The 17764-nt window shown below is 37.8% G+C and overlaps 1 protein-coding gene across 6 annotated transcripts in view; it reads left to right on the top strand.

The window, feature by feature from the left end:
• Nucleotides 1-17764, top strand: part of garnl3 (GTPase activating Rap/RanGAP domain like 3) — a 75319-nt gene that overhangs the window by 12403 nt on the left and 45152 nt on the right. Inside the window, exon 1 of one of the 6 annotated variants that reach the window (XM_032569699.1) lies at nt 7872-8170. The exons of the other annotated variants lie outside the window; for them this stretch is intronic. Within the exon in view, the coding sequence (XP_032425590.1) occupies nt 8121-8170 (50 nt within the window). The 5' untranslated portion in view covers nt 7872-8120. Of the gene's footprint in view, nt 1-7871; nt 8171-17764 lie in introns of those variants that run through there. 6 annotated transcript variants of the gene reach the window in all.

The raw sequence follows: 17764 nt of genomic DNA, 5'->3' as shown, positions 1-17764 counted from the left end.
CTACTATAAAAAATGGGGTGTTTTTTGCCTTCTGCTATAACTGTCTTCATCAGAAATCTACGAAGCACAATGACATATTTATTTTAGTGTCCAAGCTCTTATAAAGCACAAAACACTTAGGCGTAGCTAAGCAACAGTCCAAATACCTGCTTTCACTCACGTGTGTCATTTTTACAGTCTTCAGAACTTCTATTAATAGATATTTAAATGTAACACCTTCTTTTATGCAACATGGTCTCAGGAATCCAATGAGGAACCGAAATGGGTTTAATGTTGCAACTGCAAGAGAGGGGACACCCTCTCTGCAAGATGAGTAACGCTGAAAAACGACAACCATTTGGCGCTTTGACATTAAAGTAACCTCTTGTGAAATGAGACTGTGTTTACTGCCGGGCTAGTTAGGCCTCAGTGTAGGATGGTTTTACCATAGCTAGGTGTTGACATTATCTTGTTACCATGTTCAAAATGATGCCACGTTATACACACGTGGACAAAATTGTTGGTACCCCTCTCTGTTCATGACCAAAAAGCCCACAACGGTCATTTGAATAATTTGAAACTGAAAAAGGTAACGATAAATAAAAAATGTATTGAAAATGTTTTTTAAAAATGACATTTTCTTGTGTATTTGAACTATACAAAACAACAGAATATTTACAGTAAGTGAGAATAAAATGTGCAAATAACTGCAGAAATATATATATATATATATATACATATATATATATATATATATATATATATATGTATATATACATATATATATATTGAGAAGAGAAAAACTGCAAATATTCGGGGGGATGTAAACACCTATTTATTTGCTGGGAGCAGTGATGGCGACAACTGCTGGAAGGAAGTATCTACAAAAACTTTTAGCAACTTTTCTGAAGATATGTGTTGTTCTAACAGATGTTTATTTAAATAACTTGAATTGTTCAGGATTGAAAAGAGATTAATTCATGTTAAATGTCCGTATGTCCAAAGATGTTAGCAAAATACACTCACTATTCTTCTATTTTTAACATGACTGTATACTATATGGAAATCTGTTTGTAAAAGAAAAGTTGGTTTCCAGAAAAGTCAAACATAATATTATAATAAAAAAATGAGAGTGCAGAATAAATGTTGATCCCTTTAATCTCAGTCACAGAGACGTAGGGTGATGTGTTGAGGTCTGGTGTTCAGTGCTGTGAGTGGGCAAAATACCTCAAAGCACTCTGAGAGGCTGAAATTGAAAATCTGATGCCTACCTGACAAAAAAAAAAAAAAAGAAAATACTAGTGGCACGTTCTGTTTCAGAAGACTGAAGATTTCATCTGTGCAGGCGGGGGATTTCGACCTTTAGGAGATCAGTTGAAGAAAATCTTACCTAAAAGTCAAAATAAAAAAAAATGAAACATATGCTGAAATAATGGACAAAAGTAGAAAGAATGTACATCTACTTTACAGCGTTAAAACAGCAAAAAAAAAAACAGGGTAGTTGTTTATATGGTCTAAGATGTATCTTGTAACATTTATACCACACAAATTTTGTTCTGTAAAAATATTTAAAACTTAAAATACTGTTTTAAATGTAACCCTGCTTTTGAGATTGTCCATAACTATCCCCTTGACCTCCCTATTGCGATATAAACTATAGTGAGACGGAAGTAAAACAAATTAAGTAAAAGTTTATAATAACCATTAATGGACTATGGTGACATCAAGTGGATAAATACATACACATAACCTGCCTTTTGATGCTGCCACGCTTTTAGAGTAAGGTGAAATGATCAATTATCATTCAGATAATTGATTCTGATAACGTGATTACTTTGATTTGCTGTGTTTGCACAGGCAGCCGGTGTTTCCTTGTTGACAAAATGAGTATAGGCAAAAGATTCCCAGTGGAAAATGACTAAGAAATGTTAAGGAATAATAAAGGGGTGTCCCGCCCACACAATGTGGCGTTCTTTATGTCAAAACAATTTCTTACCTTTCCCAGAAGCAAATAATCTGTGATTACACACTGTGGCCACAAGAGGGCAGGCTGTTCCTATGAAAACGGTGATGTGATACTGCAGTTAGGTAGGAAACAAAGGACTTAATAACAGGTATTCACATACTGATTTTATTACCTCAGCCATTATGATGAGTTGTTAATTATTATGAGACCAAAAAATACAAATAAACAACAACAAAACACGAGTTGTTCTCATTTTAAATTCTTCGTAGTTGTTATCAGTATAGAAATGTCATACTTGATGCACAGATGATACTTTTCCTCCAGGAGGAGTGTGTTCTGCTCTTACCAGATGCAGGGATGCTCATTTGAAGAACAGGTGGACTCAGTAGCAGGTATCACTCATAAGCAGGCAGCAGGCTTAGTGTGATTCTCATTATTACACTTGTTACATTTCCTCACTGGAGCAGCCTGACATCCGCTCCTCATGCTCAGGTGGACGCACATGAGGATGTTTAGCTACGGGAATGAGGACTGAGTGGTGCCCAGAGACTGCCTGAGTGTTATAGACAAAAGGTTAATTCAGCAGATCACGTTTAATGAGATCGCCATTATCAATTGCGGCAACCTGACATAGTGACATTTCACAGGGGCCACGTGGTGACTCGTTGGCATTTGAGACTCGCCAGAAACAAACAGGCCAAGGTCTGGATCGAAATCATCCGCCTGTGTGTGTGTGTGTGTGTAGGTGTGTAGGGGTGTGTGTGTGTTTCCGCTTTTGGACAACACGTGAGGGGAATACAGGTGGCTGCTTACTGCAAATGATGTCTGTTGAAAGCTTGAAAGGGGAAACAGTGGTTTAATGTGAGCCTCTGTTGGCTTCCTGTGTTGTATCACAACATATATTCTAAGTCCAACAATGCTATATGCAAATGAGGCCTACTATTATGACTTTTATCCTACTGCGGGTTGGACTCACAACAAAAGAAACTCGTCACAGCGGGTGTGTTTGATTTGCATGTGGCATCACGACACAGCAGATAACAGTTCCTCTGTAGCAGCTTCTGGTCTACTTTGCATAATATACTGTGCGGAAGATTTGTTATTTCACTCATCGGATTGCTTTACATCTACAAAACAGCTAATATCGCCAAGTTTAAGTCATCCATCCAGTTTCAAGCAGGTTGCATGCATGGGAAAGGTGCAGTGGCTTCATGTGGGCAACCACAGGGCCAGAGCGGGAGCTGTCCAGAAGGAAGGCGCCATAACTCAGAGGGATTATCGCACTATTGAATCAAGAGCTCCTGATCCGTTTCATGCAGATTCAGGCGCTTTGGCTGCCAGATCTGCGAGTCCCTGCACAAACACGGTTATCCTACCTGAGAGATCCACGGCTTCACATCCACGGTACGGACACATGGACCATAAACCCACACCCCGTAATGCTTACACCTACGTTTAAATCCTCGCCTTTGAAGTTTAATTTGTTTGGGGAGCAAAGAGCCTGGGATACTTTAGCTCTGCCAGGCTCCACGCAGTGGAAGATTTACAGCTTATTGTTCGCTTCCTAATCAATACTGACAAGCCTCAACAGACAAAAAATAAAGGGGTCATGGGGTCTATTTAACAGTTCAGAGGTAATTACAGCCATGTTGACAAAGTACATCAAGTATTTTGGCAATTCAATGGCGGATTTGAACGGTTCTTTTTGAAATGATTATACAAATTTAACAGGGTCAAAATTATACGTACATGCAAGAACATATGTATGCATACACCTCCACTTCAGTGACTTCCCATTCCTACTGCAGAGGGTTTGTTATATAATAGCTCCACCCTTATCAGCTTCAACTCTTCTGGGAAGGCTTTTACAAGGTTTATGGGAATGTTTGATTATTTGCATATGTGAGGTCAGACACTGATGTTGGACAAGAGAGGCTGATTGCTCTCACCGATCTCAAAGGTGTTCTTTTTGGCTGAGGTCAGGTCTCTATGCAGGTCAGTCAAGTTCCTTCAGAAGAAACTCTCTTCCATGTCTTTAGGCAACATGCTTTGTGCACTGGTGCAACATTATAAATAAGTGGTGCCCCGATTCAGTATTGATATCGGTACAGTATCAGCAACAAAAGGAGTATCAGATTATATCTGTCTGCATTTAAAATCTCTGATAGAAGTATTTCACTCCAGCATTTCCACCATCAGGGCTTGTATCCTGCATGCAGACCCATTAGCTTATAATAAATGGGCCAGTTTTCATATATATTGTTGTTGACTATTGATCTGTGAGTAATATCACTAGATCAAGTCTTTTCTATTACAAATTAACTACTAAACGTATGTGTGACTGGTACTAATATTGTGACGGGCCAATACCGATATTGGTCCGGTATATGGCAGGACCCACAGTTCTTGCAACAAAATTATATGGCTTCAGACATTTAAACTAATCTTTTAGTTGGCTTATATTTGAATGTGCATTCCAATTTTGACTGTTCTTATATTAGAAAAAATCTACAGCAAATCCAAACTTGTTCAGCAATTTTGTTTGCCTTTTAATAAAGGTTGTTTAACCTATAAAAAGAACAGTTCAAATAAAAACAAATTACTGAATGCCTTAAAAGGTTATCATCTCAGGTTTCCAGATAAGCATATGGAATGGGATTTATTTATTACCTGAAGCAAGCTATTTGCCCATTACACCAAGTCTTTCTGCAAAGAGCAGGAGGACCACTTTAACAACTTGTTTGCAGAGGAAGTCTTCTCACTTCCCTTGTTAAAGACTGACCACCGACTTCGCCATTAAATGAAGCAGATGACCTCATGCAAAGCACAGGGGCGGGTGTGTCATAGTCGGGTTTATGTAAGATGTATGAGCGTTTTGTGTGTGGTAGTAATCTGTCTCTGGGCACTAATTAGAGCCTGGGGAGCTTTGAGGCGTCTCAGGTTAGACTCCTGTAACTTTATCCTGATGCAAGGCTCCGGTTACACTTGGAAACAGCTCTTGTTTTTTTTTTTGTTTGTTTGCTTTTTGTTTTCAAGCTGCAGCTCAAACATGAGATTATTTTTGGAGAAAAGAAAAATAAAAGAAACATGTTACGCATGCTTGTAGCTTTAGGTATTATCCTGGGGTGCCGGTGGGGCCGCAGAGGGAGGGGGGGGGGGTTCCTGCTGATCTGAAATTAATGAGCAGCTGAGTGCCGTGCAGCCGCAGCTGAGCATTCCTGCACTCTTTCATGTTGTGTTTATATATGAAGCCTGAGCTGCTAACGCAGGCTGCGGCTGCACTATTGCGAGGGTGTCAGATTTACCTGAGCTCAGGTTTCAGCTGCTGTAATTGAGATTGCGACCAGTGTCAAAAGGAGGGGCGGCGTAGAGTGAAGGATTAAAATCTACTCTGTTTTTCTTTTTCTTTTTGTTCTCCTGTCCTTCTGCTTTCTTTAAATGTCTTCTGCTTCCCAGATGCTCTTCTCATTGTTATTACACACGCCGACTAATGAAAGCCAATTTCAATTTATTGTAGTAGACATTAAAGAGTTTAATTTTTTTTTTTGTCATTTTGGAAACACTCTCTCTTTTTTATTGTTATTATTATTACATGGCACCAATTTAGCAGGGCAACACTATCAGGGGAAATAAAAGAGAGAGAAATTTATACCCGAAAGTAATTTTGGAAGACATTGCTCTGGTTCATTTCCACTCTGATGCTTTTACAAAAGGATTTTATTCATATCCTGCTTGAGCAAAAGAAACCATTACAGTAACAGAAATCTAGTTCAGTGCCAAATTTACGGTCCTAACAACAACAACAACAAAGTCTGGTCAAACAGCAATGAAATTAAGTAATATTTTAAGAAAATTACTCCTGCTGACTGATACTTTGTGTTTTCGAAAGAAAGACAAAGCATCTAGAAATAATACTAGTAATAATTACTAGTAATAATATCACATTAGTTTATTTAAGCTCATTCACAATAACTGGTGATAAAATAGTCTTATATGTGCATTGATTTTACTCTGTCTAAACATAATAAAAATATCTTTTGGTGACCACATAACCAGCATTGGACAAACCAATGTATTAATCTACTGCAGGTCCAACAAAGTGACCTTATTGCATTGAAGGCCTTTATTTCAATATGTAATTGAGCAATGAGCTCAATTGGCAATAATGGAAGGAAAAAAACAAGGTTTGACTCCAGAATGAAAGTGGAGGTAATAATTTGCTAACTTGGGCTCCTACATGTTTCATGGGAAAAAAAATAAAAAGTTGTAGACTCAACTTTCAATTCCAACTCTCTCAAAATATAAAATATGAATGTTCAGCTTGCATTAACAGAAGAGATTTCTATACGCCAGGCGTTATTTATTATTTTTAAAACTTGCAAAAACAGGAAGGAAGGAAGATAATCAAGGAAGATGCAGTTATTGTCACTGTTTATGATGCCAACTCACAAAACACATGAAGTGCCTTTCAGAAACATCCATACTCCTTGAACTTGAAGTCCTATTCTCCGTGAAGGGGGAACAGCAAATGCACGGAGGAAGATCTGGGAAGAAGACTGCTGTAGTTGCAGAAAGGACAACAACATTTTCTCCATACATATAACAACAATAAGGGTCACTCCACACTCCACATTAAACTCATAGAATGGGCTAATGCTGATGTTGCCCATAGCTAGGCATTTATTTGGCTCTAGCTTGCAGTAATTATGCAATACAGCCTCAGCAATAGGAGCTAAAATGCGATAAATGGTAACTGGATTGCACTGGATAAAGTACCACAAACCTTAAGGTGGCGCAGAACCTTTTTTGATTTTCTTATAAAAATACCTTTATGAGGTTAAAAGATGAGACGGCTAAGAGTGAGCGATAAGAAGGTAAATCGTTTCATCATGGTCTGGGTCTGTTGTTTAGAACGTCTGTGGCAAGACTTGGTAGCAGATAAGAGGGACGATCATGACACGTTGTGAGAAGGACAACATCAACCAGTCTTATTAGCATCGATATTCAGTGAACAGTAAACCTGCTAGATTCATCTCACTTTTACGATTGGAAATGGATGACTGCAAACTACTTAAGGGCTTTTAAAGATACCAACCCGTGCTGTTTTTTTTTTAAATTCTGTTGACAAGTGTACACTGGCGATGAAAACCCAACTGGGTAAGGAAATATAGATTTCCATCACAGGATTTTACAAAACACTCGGCACACTGAAGATGAAAAAAGTTATTTCCACTTTGTACTTATTTGATATGATGACATCACATGAGGCAGATAGGCGTCTTAAATGAATGAAGAAAAAATATATAGTGGGGAAGTGACTTTTGATCAATTTTGACAGAGTGTAATTAGTTTTAACGTAAAGTTAAAACGAGGATTTTTCTTTGCACGGTTACAACTTATGCAAATCATTTCAAACTTTCTGGACTTTGGATGTTTTCTAGTGACTTTGTCGAGTAGGGATCCTCGTGTGTGAAGGAAGCAATGCCAAACTTAAACATCCGATCAGCACAGCATTAATAGTAACGGGAAAAAACGTGAAAACATGTTTTGTTTTGTTTTTTTTCATACAGTGTCTAAGGGCTCACTGCTGCTCCCTGCTCCAGGTTCAGAGGTCAACTTCCTAATTGACGGTGACATAACAGCAGCAAATCAAGAAGAATAAGCTGAATGAGGCTCTTTGGTCTGCAGAGCAGAGCCTCCGGCCAATCCATCTCTAACCAAGCGCAGGAAAAGGGAAATAAATTTTTAAAAAACGGTGGTGACCAGAAATGCACCATGCATGTTAGTGTATGTGTGCGTGTGTGTGTGTGAGAGAGAGAGAGAGAGAGAACGGGGGAGGAGAGGGGTGTGTGTGTGTGTGTGTGTATGGCGGGGGGATGGAGGGGGAGCAGAGATAGCACAGTAAACACACAGCTCCTTTGACAGAGTCGTTCCGCTTCATCATTTTAAGCAGTGAGTGAACAGTGTGGGTGTTCACTCACTGAGCGGTCGGAGACCACCAGCCCGGCCTGCGCGATCAGCTGTTTTCTCGGGAGTTTGCGCAGCAGTGGATGTCCCTGCGCTCTCAGACGGAGAGAGAGAGAGATAGAGTTATAGAGAGAGAGGGAGAAACTAAAACACTCCGGGGGTCTGTTTGCTGCCGCCTCGTCCGCTGGACCTCGCATCGCATGGGGACATGAACAGTGTGGACCCCGCCTCTAGCAAACTGTTGACTTTCAATCAGCGGTAACGGAACAACTCAATTCTGCTCTCGTACCTGTGTGAATGCATGACCGCGATCATCTGTTGAATGCTCGTACTCCTCTGTCTTGTCGTTCCTCTCTGTCGTATTCCTGCAGCTTGTGTTACGCAGCCCAAAGCAGTTGAGGCAAAGCTTTACACCTGCTCCGGTGTGTGGAGCATTTGTTGCACTGTTTAAGCGATTTAAAAAAATTTTTTTTTACCAAACTGGCTTTTCAAAAGAGACTTTTTAGGCTTCTGCATGTATAAAGTGATATTTATTCTTCTTTTTTTGCGGATATTTGGATGACTCTGAATCTACAAGTCTCCAATTAATCCAGCCTTTTAATTAAACAATGCTTCAGGTTCGCGCTTTAGTTTCAGAACAATACAAATTATTTGACTGATATGCCCTTCCCGCCAACAGCGCACACATTATGTGTACACGGAAAAAATATGAATTATTCATGTCATGCTTTTGTCTGAAGGTAGAGAAGGGGGGGAGGGTTAAGTGCATATAGCCAGAGCAAAAAGGCACAGACATAAATAAATAGAGAGAGATGACACATGTGCTTGCAATGAATTCAGGCATTAGGGCTGAAAAATGGACAGTTTGGTTCTGGTTCAGTCCAAGGTTAGGTCCAGCTTTTTGCTGGTGGCGCCACTGCAGCTCTTTTTTTAGTTCTACAGAGAGAGAGAGAGAGACGGATGAAAGTCAACAGATTTATTAAATGAAAACAACTTCTTCAAATTCTGAGAGGCTGTTGATGATGATCATTAAGATTTTAATTGTGTCCTACATCATAGGAATTGCTTATTTGAAACAATAGTAATACCTAAGGTAATTAATACAGTTAAAATTAGGGTTAGATTTTTTTTTAAAGTTGTTATAGCGTAGTATTCATTTTTTGATGTTGTTTTGGTTTTGCTCCAAAAACCTGTGCCAAAAGTATATCTAACCAAAAATACTTCCAAAAATATGTTTTTTTCTTTTGTCATAAAGGAGGCTAAGTAGCCATCTTTTAGCCAGCTGACGGGGCAGTGCACAGCAAAAAATTAGGGGTGGAACAGTGCTGCATTGGTTCTTAAAAAACTGCAGTGTGGACATTTCCCTAGGGTTTATTAGAATTACTTTAAGGTGTAAGAATAATATGAAAAAAGATTTCAGTGAGTTAAAACGGCAGCCTTTTAAAAGCCTTGGGAAGGCCAAATTACTGCACACACACGTGTAAGCTGTAGTTTCATTTAAGCTACAACTCTTCCAGTGTTGGATGTTTTCACAATTTCTGAATGTAGCCAATTTGATGATTACAAAACATGGAAGACATGCATTTAAGAAAGACCTTTATTTGCTCCTGAGTAAATAAACTGCAAAGTCATATTGCTTTAATTTCTGACCACCTTCCCATTTTTTTGAGGAACCCTTTGAGGGAACTTTAATCTTATAGTTTTAAGGTTATCTTCTCAGAAGCACTGATATTTAAAGCTCTCACTTTAAATATCACAAATGTTTGTCATGGATATACAAATACATTAACTGTTACTTCTAACTTCCTGTAGCAGATTGCTGTGCTGTAGAGTAGATGCAAGTTTATCTGTAAACAGAAATTGTTACTGATTATAGGTGTGGGTTTTTTTGTCATCTTCCACAGTTAACATATCTGCTTATGTAGAATGGCACCATGAACTTGACTGCTTTTTCTACAGTCAATGTTAAGTCGTATCCTTCAGCCACCACAAGGGGGGGCTGTAGCCTCTGCAGTGCCTCACTTTTTGAAAAAATAGGTGAACTATTTGCTTTCTTGGTGACATTAGTTTTTTTTTGTTTTGTTTTGTTTTGTTGAATAATCATTCTTATTATTTAGACTCATTAATGAGTCTAATGAATAACGTATAATTAAAAGAGGCCTTGATTTGGAAAACAGCTGGAAGCCTAGAATGACAACTGTCAGAGCAGAACTATAGTTTACACTAATGAAGCATTTCAGTGAATACTGTCCACTCTGCTGTGACAGAAACCATAATTTGTAACCTCTTCCATACTCTATTACAGTGTAGAGCAGTTCAGTAATGAATATCCATCTTACCTCTGTCTGTTTCTGAGCCATTTGTCTCTGGCCTGGGCTTTCAGAGTAATTTTTCTTTGGCCAACATCCATTAGGTTGCCGGAGAGTGAACGTCTGGATACTGGATTGCAAAGTTCAAGTGATGTAGAAACATAAGAGCAGCTTTAAATGCAGGGCAAGCATAGGAACTGCTTTACTCCTGACAATCAAAGTGTGCTGTGCAGCATGCCCTAAGTCTGACACAGCAACACCAACCAGATTGCAAACAGTGGTAGCATGGCAGTATGTGGATTCAAACTGCCCCTCAACTCTGAGGTATTATGATTTTTTAAAATTTATTCACTGATTCTGGAGAAGTGGGACAAAATGGGTTTAAATTTTCCCCAATTTTTTTAATTATTATTCCTCAATCTTATGCACACAAATATGACAAATAATGTTTTGGAAATGTAAAGATGCTAAGGTGCAGGCTCCCAGTTGCAACATTTTTTGAAAGTTACATTTTTAATGGATCTGACCCAGAACTTTGTCATCACCATCTGACAAAAATAAATATAAAATTATTTTTTAATGACTCTATTAATTATATTTTTACTCAGTTTTACAGACAAATGCTTCTCAAGAAACAAAATAAATATTAATTAAAACAAAAAACAACATAAGGTCCATCTGACGGAGTTGACAGTGCATGACAGAGTTGACACAGAACTGAAGGTGGTGACAAAATGGTGAGTAAAAAGAAAAACTTGATACATGTGAAGTAAAGCCATTTATGTAAAATATATTAAAATGAATTAATTGCACATTTAAGTGAGATTTGTCAACACTATCACTGAAAGAGTCACACTGTCAGCTAAAAACTCTGACGGAGTCGACGAAATGCCAAACTACCTCAATTTATATGATGTTACTCTGAGGAAGGCCATATTGTAGCTCGTTACAACATTCCCAGAACCAAGTCCAGCTTCTAAGAAATAAAACAAAGTCTTTCAATATCACCTTCTAAGTCGTGAAATAATTCTGGTACCACCAGCTTGTTAAAGCATTCATTCATCTTTTCAGGTTAAAAATTTAAAAAGTGGATTAGATTAGAAATCTATAAGTGAATATTTCTTTTCAAAGGATTTAATATTTAATGAGTTATCCTGCTTTCTTTACATGACTGTATGGGTTGCTCATTTCAACCCAGACTCATGCAGTCACATTGTCAGACAGTAACAACAACTTTGACTCTTAGATGAGGAACTTAAGAAAGTTGGGATCTTCTTTACATTGAATCCTTGCTTTACTCTACTTGATCGGGGATTGTTTGTTTTTTTTAACACTAAATCCAGATGCTGGATTAGTGTTTCCGGGTCCAGTTTTGAATTCTGATACGAGTTTGAGCTGAAATCTGAGTGTGGTTTGCTCTCCCACAGCTCTGCTGACAGGTACATGTTCCTCATCAGCCTCCAAGCACTTTAATCCCTCAGCTTGTTCTTCCTCTTTGTAGATGTCAGCACAGCTTGGGGAGTTTGCAGCTGTCTGGTCTCACAGACAATGTTCAGCAAAAACAGCTTTTGGTTCACTGCAGGTCATACACCTCTTACATGGGTTAAAATATCCCTGAAATAGATAAAATTATAAAACAGGATTTCACTTATGAAGACTAACACACATTTTCAGTCTGTAAAAAACATATTTCCTTTTTACTGCTAATTATTAGGTAAAAAAAAAAAGAAAATCTGCTCAAATGAAACCAGCAGGTGTCAATGTTTTGCATGGACAGAACAGCAACGCTTCAAAGCAACTACTCCTAACATCAGTGCTTAGGTTTTATGTAACAGTCTAATCTCCAGCTCAGATAAGCAGATAAATACAGGTGAGACAAAAGTATGACATTTTATGCTTTGTTGTCATTCATGTTGGAAAAAAAAGCCAAAGTTTTTGTGTCGGAAAATGGGCGTGTCGGCGAATCTGTATCTGATCTCTGATGAACATCTTTTCCTAAGAATGAGAAGATGTAACTTCGTTTTGTGAAATTTCCTTTGAAGGAATATCAAAAGTTGAAAAACAAAAGCTCCTTTTCAACATTAAGCTAAAACGGAGATGTGTGCTCCACCACGCTTATGATGATGATCCTGATTTGGGATTTAGCTGAATTCCTACAGTTATCAGTCTTAATTGTTCCTTATTCCTGAATATATGGAAGAAAACTATGGTATTGACTACAAAAACTTGACAAAAAAAAGTGGTAAGTTGCACCAACTTACTAATATCTCCAGTTAAGATATTACAAGATCTCCAGCATTTCTTTTTTTTTGTTTGTTTTTACAAATGCCCACAAACTTTTCTAAACTGAAGCAAAGAGATATAAATAAATGGTCAATATTTTTCCGTAAGGATGTAGAAGACATAAGAGGTCAAACCCTTTAGATCAGATTTTATTATGTAGAATAAAATAATATGTATTGTCATGGTGCAATTTGTCCATTCAAGGTTGCAGTCACCTAATTTTATGGCCTGGTGAAGATCAGGGGACATTTTATTATGTCCTAATGTGTAAAACCTCAGAATTAAGTGAGGTAGTAATACTAAGGGCTTAAAAAGCCAAATATTCTCACCTTTATAATTATCCAAAACTACTTGGAGCACCTTAAATCATGGCAGGACGCTATAAACTCATAAAGTCTACACAAGAGAGACAAAAGGGGTAAAAGTGGTTTTTATTAACCACAGTGGGGTTGTATTAATTGATCCAATTCCCCTGAGATGCAGTATTGTCATTTCATGACGCTCTCTGCAAAGGAACAGCAAAGGGTAAGGGAAAATGTGACTTGGGTGCTAAGTGGAAAGGCAAGAGCAAAACAAAAAACAAACAAAAAAAACAATGTGGAGGTTTCGATGGAGCTGAGATAGAAAGCAAGGACGGTAAAGGTGCAGTGATGGATGTGTGCCGTAGTATCGATGCACAAATGTGTTCTTATAGCTCCACCGTGAATTATGTATTAACAACCTTACTCTCGGTGGAAACAGAAGCAGAGAAGTGGGTATGGACCAGAATGTCAGCCAGAGCTAAAGGCTCTTTGGCGGCCAAGTGGATAGAAACACAAGGTTTGCAAAAGGTATAAAACATCCTTTTTAAATGTAAGTTATAGCCCAGTAAAGACTTTGACAGATTCAGTCAAAGGTATTATTTACAGTAGAATCTTACAAAAGTAGCTTATGGTTGTGAAATGGAAAGGAACAAGGAACCCTATTTTCAAAAGTTGTACAAATAAAAATCTAATATGTTCAGGGAGCATTCGGTCTGAGTAAATCATTTGCTGCAATTCCCGCTGCAGGTATGTCAACCAGCTTTGTAAAACTAGACCAAAATTTTTGTCCATTCTTGTTTGCAAAATAACTCAGTTTGCCAACTTGGATTGAGGAGCAGCTCTGAACATAAATTATTAGGCTCTGCAGTGGATTTATGTCTAATTTGGACTGGACGAACCGAAGAGATGAGTACCTTTAACTAGACCATTCCACTGTAGTTCTGACTGAATGTTTGGGGTCGTTGTCCTCCTGAAAGGTGGATAATCTGTGTCCTTTTTTACGCTCTGTGCAGCTTTTAGGAAGCTTTCTTCCAGAATCGCCTTGTATTTAGCTCCATCCATCTTCCTGACCAACTCTGTCTCTGCTGTTGAATCCCCACAGCATAATGCTGCTGCTGCTGCCATGGTTTTATCCTGGCGGTTATGTACAAGTTTTTTTTTTTCCCTCAGTTTTTTTCTCTTCAAATGTTACTTCTGGAAATGTGAAAAGTGGGATTGAGCGGTATCGAGATAAAAACTGTAATTTAATTTTGGTTATTTTAAATTAAGAGTAATTAAAGGTTTCCACTAAAACACAGGCTAACAGTATTGTAGATCTGCCTAAATCATATTTTCATCTTGTTTATTTAATAAGAACAAAGTAGAAGCATGAACAAGGGTGATGTTCAGGGTTTACTAGGATGTTGGGGTTTGTCAGTCCATTATGTTTTTGTTTTGTAGAAAATACAGAAAACTAGGTTATTCGTGTTATCTGCAACTTAAAACCTTTTCCGGGAGGGCTGGACATTGTCTGTTTTTTTTTTTTCATTTAACTTTTTGGGAGCAATTACTTTTATTAGGTATTTTAAGACACTTTGATTTAATTCAAATCATACAGAAAGCCAACCTGGAGGTCACTTTTTCATCTTTTGCTGGTTTTCTCTTTCTGGCACCATTCACAAAATTTTATTCTGCTGTAATTTAAAGCGTCATTGGCTGACTTTGATGCAATCTGGCTGCAAATCAGTAACCCCAAATCTGAAACCATGGATCTTTCCTGAGAAGTAGGGCATGTTCCCTTTATTTAAAGGAGAGTCTATTTCAGGCGTTGCAGATTAAATATCCTGGTATTTATTCAGGTGTGGCTCTAAAAAGGCAAAAACCAGAGGGCGAATGTTTGATATGTAAAGCTATAACAATGTGCTCAGTGACGATGAATAGAGTTCAGCCATGAAAACATCTTGTCTTGCCAGACTTCTCGCTTTCACCTGTGTTCCCTAAACTTTGGCTAAAGAGGAAAAAACAGTTCTGGCACCTTTAGGGAGTGTTTACACAAAAAGGTCTCCATCTAGAGAAATTCTAGGCACATTGGCAAACATTTTTGGGTTGACCTTTTATTTGCTGGAAGGATTTGATGTTATGCTCTATTCTGGTCTGGAAATGACAGATGAGATTAACACGTTCTGGTTGAAAGTCTTTAAACCGCTGAGTTTCTCTCATTTTTTTTCCTGTGGTTTATGATCAGGCCAACAATTCTGGGCAATGCAACCAGATCGACATATATTTCTATTTATAGGTTCATACAGTGAAGGAGCAAAATATTCAATGATAGAGATCATACAATATAATAATTTGGTCTTTTGGCCTTCTTAGTACACAATGAGCACAATAATAGACAAATAGGAGATGAAAGAAATGGCTATAGATGATGTGGAGAATTATCCGTTCTCCATGCTGAGTTCTTGATGTATGAGGTTGAAAGAGAGTCAGTGAGTTGAATTCATGAATTCCATTTATTAATACCAAAATACAGCTGGTCCATTTTTCATGCTCCCTTTAGGAGTTAGCAAGACAAAATGGCACCCAAGAAGAGTTTGTGATCTGCTTTGTTACTCTCTATCTAAGCCAGGGTGTTCCCTAGTGTGTCATTTCCTTTAACCCTAGCTCTCGTTTGCATTTCCTAACATGTCATTTCCTTTAGGTTTAGCTTAGCAACTAGCTAAAAGAGACAGAAGGAAAACACAAAATTATTTATTCTCAACAATGAGCTGTCCTAAGCTCCCTAAATGATTCCCAGAGCACTAAAGAATTTTATAGTATCTATAGAATTAAATTTATGAGGTTTTATGGAACATTTATGGACCAGGTTATGTGCAGTACAATCTCACATCTTTGCTGTTACAAAAATAATAGAGTGTCATTTTGGAAAACTGAATTTGAAGTTGAATTCATAACAGACGTTTGGACAACTCTTTCCTGGTTTTATGCTTTGTGCTTCACAAAAGAATAGGAATTAAAGCTGCAGTTCGTAGCTTTTATTAAAAAAAATACACTGTTTACATAATTGTTAAAACTATTTCTATGTGCTGACAGGATGAGACACCTAATAGGTGAAGAACAAATCAATCTCCTCTGCCTCCTCCTGGTGGTCCTACTGCTATCTGCAGAAATAGACCATTCTGCCTGAAAGGACCAATCAGAGTCACCCTGGTGTATGCGCTGCCCATACCCTCCCTCTTGCTTTCTGCTAAGCTACAGCTGGTCCCCCAGAGAGGCTCGATTTATTTTATTTTTTTTTTTCACAGATTGTCACATGTTATACTGTCACGACATGGAGACAGCTCGAGCTTAAGCTGTTTCCTTGTCAGCTTAAGGTAGTGTCAGTGTGGCATTCAAACAATAAGATATGTCTAAATTAATAGTGATTGCTTAATTTCTGTAAAATATTTCCATGAAGCCGTCTAACAAAAATGTTAAGTTGTAACTTTTTTTTAACAGTTGCTGCTTTGAAAGCAGAGTGAATTTATCTCCCTCACAATCCCACCGTAACCGTTACATTTATGGAGAGTAGACTGTCGTTTGTGACATCGCTAATGGTGAGAACATAATTATTTTTCTGCTCTGCCTGTGCTATCTTCACCTGTGTAACTTCACTGCGTTTTGTGAGGTGTTAAACTTTGAACCTTTGTGTTTGAACTGTGCTTTGGATCTTAAAAAGCATCAATTATTATTATTTTCCTTAGAGGGAACTTGAAGAGCACTACTCACACTGTACGGACAGCTTAATTTATCATCATACCCAGTTTGTTCTCTGTTATTTAATTTGTTTCAAAGATTTTAGCCCTTTGATCAATAGTAATGTGATCATTGTTCCTGAAAATAAAGAGTAATACTGAGGCTCTTCAGTGCTGCAGCATTATAACTATGGTTTCAGACAAGGTCCTTGAAGGGTCACTATCCTGTAAAGTAATACTGCGCGCTCTTTTTGCCAGCGATTGCATCACACAGCCGACATAAACAAATAATTAGCTGCATCTGTGACTAGTTTTCTTTATTATTCATCTGTAATCGTAGAGCAAGATGGATTTGTGTTTACAAATATTTGAAGGGGAAAAGATCTGCTCACCAGCTGGAACCTAAAGATTGTTTTTGTGATCTGTGGAGCTCGTATCTGTAGTCAGTATCTCACCTGCGGAGTTAGGCTGAATCACATTACTGCTGTTCTGAAACAATTTTATTCTGAAAAATTATAGAAAGGTTTTGGCGTTTGCATATAGTGGTTATCTACATAGAATTTTGTGTGTATTTATAAGGAAGTCTATTACTGTTACCTATTTATGTTACATACTGAAGGACAATTACAGGAACTTTTTACATTTCAAATTTAATCTCAAAATGTAGGAGAAAAAGAAGCCAGATTCTGCACCTTGAAACTGAGTCTCTCATGTAAAAGTTTCTGATTATTCAAGAAACTGTGGCTTTAGATACAATACAAATTCTGTTGTGATACAATAATGCAGAAATATTATGGATACACCTTTTCCTTCGGAGTAGAAACAATGGTTAAGCACATGTACTTATTTTGCTTAAAATACGTTTGCTAATTAGATTGATGGAGCAATTTTGACCGTTTTCAAAGCTTCATTTGTGCTTTTGATATAGAATTGACATAATTATCTGATTCCCCAGGAAGATACAGCGGAAATAACTTAGCTACAAATAGATTTTTTTTGTTCAACATGTGCTTTATCAAACATCTAAAGGCTGTTTGAATGTTCAGCTCATAGCTTGAGATGGAAGATATAAACATTTATATCATAAAAAATATACAAACTGAAACAATTATTGTTTTCAGAGGACATGTGTTGCATGTTTCTTCAGATATAGGAGATAAAACAGGGCTTGATAGGCGAGTAGCATTTGTCGGACTGTCACTCTCGCATCACAGCTGGGCTTGCCTAAAAAAAATAACTGTGACT

This window comes from Xiphophorus hellerii, chromosome 8 (genome assembly GCF_003331165.1).
Source record: "Xiphophorus hellerii strain 12219 chromosome 8, Xiphophorus_hellerii-4.1, whole genome shotgun sequence".
Taxonomy (NCBI): Eukaryota; Metazoa; Chordata; class Actinopteri; order Cyprinodontiformes; family Poeciliidae; genus Xiphophorus; species Xiphophorus hellerii.
The sequence above is the reverse complement of the archived record's forward strand: the minus strand, read 5'-3'. Positions and strand labels throughout refer to the sequence as shown.